Here is an 8,576-nt window from a genome sequence, read left to right on the forward strand (position 1 = left end):
CTGGAGAAGGATATCATGTTTGGTAAGGTGGAGGGTCAGAGAAAAAGAGGAAGACTCCCAACAAGATGGATTGAGTCAAGCGTAGCAACAATTGTGAGGTTGACCCAGGACTGGGCAGTGTTTTATTCTGTTGTTCATAGGGTCACTATGAGTCGGTACCAACTCGATGGCACTGAACAACAACAACAACAATCATGAGTCCTGGTGTGGTGCTATGGGTTAATGCACTGCACTACAAAGTCTGTTTGAATTGCAAGTTGGTGGTTCAAATTCACCAAGCCTGCTCCTAGGAAACCCTATACAGGGTCACTATGAGTCAGAACTGACTCGAAGGCAAATAACAACAGTAATCATGAATATAGTTGCAGAGACTGCAATGAAACATGGGCAGATCTAACCAGGCAATATATTAATTGAGAATTCTTTGTAATAAAGCATTCAAATAAAGTATATTTGAAAAACCACATCATTCAGTATATCACACTAGTCTCAGTGTGGATAAGCACTTGACCACAAGGTGGGTTTTAACCACAAGGTCGGTGGTTCAAACTCACCAGTCACCCCTTGTTGTTAAGTGCCATTGAGTCAGTTCTGACTCATAGTGACCCTCTATAGGGTTTCCGAGGAGCAGATGTTGAGTTTGAACTATCAGCCCTGTGGTTCAAACCAGCCTTGTGTTTTTTATGGGTCAGAACCAACTCAGCGGCATTTAGCAATAACAAATGGTATGCCAAATAAAGGAAAACCACAAAATCATTTCAATCAGATATTAAAGGACTCTGCTAAAAGTAAGCACATGTTCCTGATTAAGAACTTATAGGAAATCAACAGTTTACTTTTAATTGAATGAATATCCCACATCTTACTTAACTGTGAAATACCTGAGGAATTTTTACTGAAATCAGGAACCAGGAACGACGTGTGGTTATTTGCTGTCACCACTGTATGAGTCTTGGTGTGGCGCTGTGCGTTAATGAGCCAAACTGCAAAGTCGTTTGAACTATAAGATAGATGGTTCAAGCACACCAGTCGCTCCTTGGAAACCCTATACGGCATTGCTATGGATTGGAACCGAATCAACGGCACTTAGCAACAACTATTGTTTAAATTGGGATGTTCTAATCAATATAGTAAGCAACAAGGAGAATTATAACTGTTGGAAAGGTGAAAGCAAAATAATCATTTTAAGTGCACTGTTGCACAAAAATAAATTCCAAATACAAGATTAACTACAAAAATAAAGGCCAAGCCATAGGCAACAGTTGTGAGGAGGACTTAGGAATTTTAGAGTCATAGAAGAAATTGTTAAAAACATAAGTAGATCTGAATAAATACTTAAATTTCTCTACATCATAATTTATCATAAAAGTAAATAAAATGTTTTTCATATATCAGGATAAGTGGTAATATTTTTATAAATATGTATTCTTAATTCATAAAGTAAAACGTTATACAGAAATACAAAATTCCAATAAACATTGATAATAAGAGGGAATGTTCATGCTATGAGGTGAAAAAAAAATCTAGATATCAAAACCATATATAACAAACCCATCAGTCCCCTATAAGATAAACTGCCCCATAGGGTTTCTAGGACGGTCAGTCTTTATGAAAGCAGACTGCTATATCTTTCTGCACAGAGCAACTGGTGGGGTTGGAACCTCTGATCTTTCAGTCGGCACTTTAGCGCTTTCACCACTGTGCCACCAAGGCTACCAGTTTCATCTCTATCTGGGAAAATTCCAGACTGTTAATGATGGTGTAGTACTGTACTGGATTATAGTGCTTCTCCCCTCACCCCCACCCCCTTTTTCCTACATGGTCTTATTTTAAGCTTTTTTTTTTTTAGTCAACAGGCACTAATTTTCTCAGAAAAAAAAGGCAAGCGTAGAAACAAAAATATTTATAATTTTAGAATGTTATCTAATAGTATCTTATAATTTACTTGGTCCACCTGTGAATTTTAAGTGTGACAAGAAGCCAGAATTTCTGGTGTTAGCATACTGATTAAGACCGCAGACTTTAGCGAGTAAGAAGGCTAAGTTCAAATCCTGGCTCTGCCACTTAGTAGTTGTGAGACTTTGGGCAAGCCACTTCTCTGTACCACAGACTCCTCAGCAGCAATAAATAATTATACCTTATCGTTACAGTGCAGAATGAAATGGTATTGTTGAGCACTTAGAACAAAGCCTGGAATATAGTAAGCACACTCCTTATTTTTAAAATGTGAGTGACTAAATATTAAGTGGTTCTATCTAATGTCCCCCCACACTTAACTTTCATTCATTAATGTTTTCCTTTATATTTCTAAAGACTTAGAATTTCCTCTTACACTTCAGCTGTTTTCTTGGCACTCCTGGTAGTGTAGAGATTATGCATTGGGCTGCTAACTACAAGGTCTGCAGTTTAAATCTACCTGCCACTCCCCTGGAAAAAAAGATTTGCTGTCCCAGAATCCCTATGCAGGATCACTGCGTCGGAACCAACTCAATAACACACCACCACTGCCCCCACCTGAGCCCTTTAAGTAGTGTAGCAGGTTATAAGTTGGGCTGCTAACTGCGAGATCAGCAGTTCAAGTCTACCAGCCACTCCTTGGAAGAAAGATGAGGCTCTCTGCTTCTGTAAAGAGTTATAGACTTAGAAACCCTATACAGGGTCTCTATGAGTGGGAAACTACTACGTAACACCCAACCACTATCACCTCAGTTCATTAGTCCTTAGTTGATAGGTGCTGCTGAGTTGGTTCCACATCATCTGACACTATGCACAAAAGGACCAAATAGTGCTCGGTCCTGTGCCATCCTCACAATTGTTGTTATATTTGAGCCCATTGTTGGTACTTCTGTGTCAGCCCATAGTAGCTTACGCATAATGGAACTTGGCTAAAACTTCTTCCTAACCAAAACTGATCTTAACAGAAACTGCCTTATCTCACATCCCACTATAGAAGTGCTGAGACTTGTCAGTTTATTTGATTTGTTGTTGCTGTTAAGCACCATCAATTTAGTACTGACCCATAGTGACCCTGTATAGGGTTTCCAAGGAACGACTGGTAATCTTAAACCATCCACTTTGCAGCTCAAACTGACTTTGCAGTGCAGCGCATTAGCCCACTGCACCACACCAGGACTCCTGTTTCTGTAATAGAAACTGTTGTAACTGATACAATGCCTAGTTAAACCCTAACAATCCATTGCCTGGGAGTTGAGTGCCACTCATAGGACAGAATAGAATGAATGGCCTTGCAGTGTTTCCAAGGCTGTAATCTTTACAGAAACAGATGCTACATCTTTTCTCCCGTGGGGTGTATGGTCGGTTTGAATAGCTAACCTTTCAGTTAGCAACCAAGAGCTTAACTACTAGGACACCAGGTTCCCAAATGTAAAGTTACATAAGCTTAGTAAATGTTCATGAATGGATAAAGAACATTTACTTTTCAAACCTTAGATCGAAGATACTGAGATACTTCCTTCAACTATAATTTTTTAAATATAACACCAAACTAACCTCCAGGCTTGAAGTATTGTTTGATAGGATGATTTTTCTTGAAATGTTCTTTTTGACAAATAATGTGACACCATTCCTCTTGGATTTTTCATTCCCAGCATAGTAAACCATATGATTGTTTGATCCAAAATGGCCAATACCAGTCCCTTTCAGCTCACTAATGTCTAGGATATTGGTGTTTATGCATTCCATTTCATTTTTGACAACCTGCAGTTTTCCTAGATTCATACTTGGGACATTCCATGTTCCGATTATTAATGAATGTTTGCAGCTGTTACTCCTCATTTTGAGTTGTGCCCCATCAGCGAATGAAGGTCCTGAAAGCTTTACTCCATTTGTGTCATCATGGTCAACTGTACTTGAGGAGGCAGCTCTTCCCCAGTTGTATTTTGAGGGCCTTCCAACATGAGGGGCTCATCTCCTGGCACTGTATCATATAATGCTCTACTGATGTTCATGTTTCCATATTCTAGAACTTTATCTGATAATATTCCAGTGCTACTCATAAAGTTTTCAGTAGCTAACCATTAAGAAATAGTCTGTATCTCATCTCCTTCCTGGTCTGTCTTAAGTCTGGAAGCTCTGCTGAAATTGGTCCACCATGGGTGACCCTTCTGGTATTTCAAATACCATTGGCATAACTTCCAACATCACAGCAACACACACTACCATAGTACAACACACTGACAGATGAGTGGTGCCCAGCTGCCTTGGGGACTCTCCTTTCTTATGTGATAGAGCTGTGAGGTCGGCTTTCCCTAAAAATGGTGGTTGTATCAGATTTTATGTTTCTTAAAAAGATAGTGCCAGTAGAATATGTTACAAACGTATGGTCAGACAATTTGTATGAAGAACTACAAACCTAAGGGGAAATGTTCTTTGTAACAATTAGAAAATAATGAATGCTTTCAATCCTGAGGTATTGTATATCATTATATTAGTTAAAAGTATAAGAGAATAACATCCCAAGTTGGCACACTTTTGGAAAACTGTGTTGTGATTAGGTGCCATCGAGTCAGTTCTGGCTCATAGCCACCCTGTATAAAACACTGCCCTGTCCCGTGCCAGCCTCACAGCCTTTGTTAGGTTTGAATCCGCTGCTGCAGCCTCAGTCCACCCATCTCCTGAGGGCTTCCCTCTGTTTCACTCTTCCTCTGCTTGATGTCCTTCTCCTTGGACAACTCCTTCCTGAGACCATGTCCAAAGTACATGAGACAAAGTCTCTCCATCCTCTCTTGCAAGGAGCATTCAGCGGAACTTCCAAAGAAGCTGCAGATAGGAACATGTAACACTTCTGGAAAGTAGTAAAGAAGCATGCCATGAAAAAAGGTTTCTGCCTTTACTCATAGTCTCACTTGTAGAGAAGTTTGTTCTTAAAGCAAAAGTGAAATGCTGTGTACATAAATATGTTCACTGTAGTATCTTAATAAAAAATTATTTTAAATGTAAACGTCCAAAAGCTGATCATTAAGAACAATTACCTTAAAGTGCTAATTTTGAACACTGTAGACATATTTTTAGCATTTTACATGTGGTGCCTATGTAAAAATCTGATTCTTAAAAGGTATGGATGTTGTTGCTAAGTGCCATAAATCATTATGGAAGCAGAAAGCTTCATCTTTCTCCCACAGAGCAGCTGGTGAATTCACACTTCTGACCTTACAGTTAACAGCCCAATGCATAACACATTACACCATCAATGCTCCTACGGATTGTTGTTGTTAAGTGTCATCAAGTCAGTTCCAACCCATAGCGACCCTGTATAGGGTTTCCTAGGAGGGTCTGGTGAGCTTGAACCGCCGACCTTGAGGATCAAAGCAACTTTGCAGTCCAGTGGATTAACCCACAGTGCCATCAATAAAGCTGTGATTATGCTGGTTTGGTAGGATGTAGCAAGAGTTTTTGTCACCATTTTCTCTAACATTCTAGAAAGCATTCTTTAATTTTTCACACATTAACTATACTCTTAATAGTGTGGATAGTTATTTATACAAGAAAAGCTTCTGAGAGTTTTGCATTTGTATGTGTGATTACAGGAGAACGGTAGTGTGTCCTATCATCGATGTGATCAGCGATGATACTTTTGAGTACATGGCAGGCTCTGATATGACCTATGGTGGGTTCAACTGGAAGCTTAATTTTCGCTGGTACCCTGTCCCTCAAAGGGAAATGGACAGAAGAAAAGGGGATCGGACTCTTCCTGTCAGGTAAATAACTAACTTGTCAAACCTTTTTTCTAAAGAGGATTGTAAATACTCAGAAAATCATATCATATGTGTCTGGCTTTGGTTCCTGTGTGAACAACAGTTTGTAAATGTTTAAGTCAGATTCATGCTGTAATTGAATTAAAGATAATGTTTAGCTTAAATCACATGGGTCCCCTTCATTAATTTAAGGTGTCAGTATATGACAATACTGCCTAAACCTGGGTCCTTGAACCAGAATGTACAATTTTAAATTTGGGCTTATGCCAGCTACATAATTATTACTGAATTGATAAGGTTAGAAATGAGTCCTGGTGTGGTGCTGTGGGACAAGCACTGGGCTGCTAATCACAAGGTCAGCAGTTTAAACCCACTTGTCGCTCCATGGAAACAGTATAATGGGCTGTTATGAGTCAGACAGCAAGGTTAGAAAACCTTGTTTCAAAACATAAATAACTAAAATTGACACAAAGCTCCAAAGAAGTTTTTGTGAGTTTTCTTTTGTTCTATGCTTGGATATTTGTGGGGGTTTTTGGGTGTTTTTTTTTTTTTTTTTTAAAGACAGATAAAATCTTACTAATTATTCAGAGCCTTTAAATTGAGACTTTTGCATTTTCTGAACCTCTGAGGAATTATACTAATTGCCTGCTGCTTCTATTAGAAATTAGGAGTTCCTTCTGAAAGAGTCTTGAGCTGTCTCCTTTTCTTCCTACTTGGCTCCTCCCTCTCCATTCCCTTGGAAGTCCAGTCCTGGCAAACTTGACAAGAGCGTCCACTAACTCTACACCCTCCCCATAGTCAGCCTGAGTCCGTCTCTGTTACAAGGAGCATTTCCTCTCTTAGATCACCTTTTAGTCCACTCTCTAACTCAGGGCTTCCTAAGTTAGAGTCTTGGATCAAGGGTCTTTGTGAAAATCTGAGAAAAGGTATGAACCTTCTCCAGTAGGGAAAAATGTACATGGGCAAAATGGAAGATTCACATTCAGTTCTAGGAAATGTAGAGCGATCCCGAAACCCTCTACTTAATGATACCTCTGCCTGAGGCCCATTGCTGGTCACTCCTTTCTCATTCTTTTTCTCTTCTAAAACCAATATAAGCCCTGACCTATTTGTGAAAACTGTGTCCACTGGAAGGACAAATGACACCACTTTCATAAGGCATGGAAATGAACACATTTTAGATTTATAGAGGTAGCCATTTCAACCTAAATCATGATCTTCATTGAATCCTTGGTCCCTGGACCATACTCATTATACCTGACTGGAGTTGTTTTTCTCTATATTCGTCCTTCGTGGAATCACAGAGGTTGACTGATACTTACTGAAATCCTCCTACATTATCATTTCTCTTCCTCATCCCACCAACTAATATTCCCTTATCACACTTGTGGTTGTTAGGTGCCATCAAGTTGGTTCCCACTTATAGTAACCCTGTATAGAGTTCTCAGGGAGCAAATGGTGGGTTTGAACCACCTGACCTTGTGGTTTTCACACCTAGGCTATATTTTCATAAATTGGACTCCTCATTATTTTCAGGGAGTATAACATACGTGATCAGGATAACAATTCCTTTAGAAGAAGTGTTTGATTTATTCTGGTATTCATATCTTTCTTCCCTGTTGTTGTTAAGTGCTGTCAAGTCGATTCTGACTCATAGCGACCCTAGGTATAGAGAAAGTGCTTATTTATTCTGTATAATCATGTATCTTTACAATGTATTCAAACCCTTTACTATTATACTAAGGAGCTTTGGTAGCGTAGTGGTTACGAATTGGGCTGCAAACCTCAAGGTCAGCAGTTCAAAACTACATGCAGTTCCGTGGGAGAAAGATAAGGCTTTCTGCTCCTATAAAGATTTACAGCCTCGGAAACCCTGTACCAGGGTCACTATGAGTCGGAACTGACTCCACGGCACATAACAACAACAACAACAACAACTGTATATTGGTATATATTAATTATACAAGGCGTCATCAAAAAGTTCCATTTTTCCATGAGTTTTTGAAATCCCCACCTACTGTTATTATATATTAACTGGATTATTCTATATTGACTCTGTTGTTGTTAATTGCCATAGAGTTGATTCCAACTTATTGCAACCCCACATGTGCAAAAGAGAACTAGTCCTTAGAGTTTTCAAGACTCTAGATATTTGGAAACAGATCACCAGGCCCATGTTTCAAGGCACTTCTGGATTTAAGCTGCCAACCTTTTGGAGAATATTCAAGCAACCATTTTTGCCTCCCAAGTATCCTTATTTAAATTCTGACCTGAATCAATTTGATTAATATAATCAACTGTGTTTATAGGTGTTAGGGATGCTAGAAGAAGACCCTCAGTGAGATGGATTGGCATGGTGGCAGCAGCAATGGCCTCAAGCGTAACAATGATTTTGAGGATGGAGCAGCACTGGATAGTGTTTCGTTCTGCTGTGCATAGGGTCACTATGACTTGATGATACCTAACGATAACAGGGACTCTGTAAGAGGTGTACAGTCAGATGGAGAGGACTAGCGTGAACTAGAGATGGTCAAGGTGAAAGCTCTGTCAGAACCTGTGCACCAAGAAAGCTATTAATGGCAGGAAGAGCTCTGAGGAGGTCAGAAACTGTGTCAGAGAGAAAGGAATGCCCTGGCAGAAACTGTGACTGGAAGTAGATCTGGTGGTTGATATTCCTGAGGTGCTGTAAGCCGGGTCTGAAGCCCAGATCACATGGCATAAGAATACATACACCTACAGCGTTCAATAGACTTCTGTGAACCCGGGTGAAGACCTGGTTGGCCAGCAGTGTGGCAAGACCTGGGGACTCTTGGGCCCAGAGTCAGTGACATAGCCACAGAGGACTAGAGTGGAGAGTGAAGT

The 8,576-nt window shown here is 39.8% G+C and overlaps 1 protein-coding gene across 1 annotated transcript in view; it reads left to right on the forward strand.

Annotated features, from left to right (window-relative positions):
* GALNT1 (UDP-N-acetyl-alpha-D-galactosamine:polypeptide N-acetylgalactosaminyltransferase 1 (GalNAc-T1)) overlaps positions 1-8,576 on the forward strand; it is a 51,434-nt gene that overhangs the window by 23,105 nt on the left and 19,753 nt on the right. The window contains exons 4-5 of the mRNA XM_006835136.1: positions 5,020-5,074; positions 5,547-5,717. Coding sequence (XP_006835199.1) covers positions 5,020-5,074; positions 5,547-5,717 — 226 coding nt within the window. The remainder of the gene's footprint in view (positions 1-5,019; positions 5,075-5,546; positions 5,718-8,576) is intronic.

This window comes from Chrysochloris asiatica, unplaced genomic scaffold, assembly GCF_000296735.1.
Source record: "Chrysochloris asiatica unplaced genomic scaffold, ChrAsi1.0 scaffold00015, whole genome shotgun sequence".
NCBI classification, from domain to species: Eukaryota; Metazoa; Chordata; class Mammalia; order Afrosoricida; family Chrysochloridae; genus Chrysochloris; species Chrysochloris asiatica.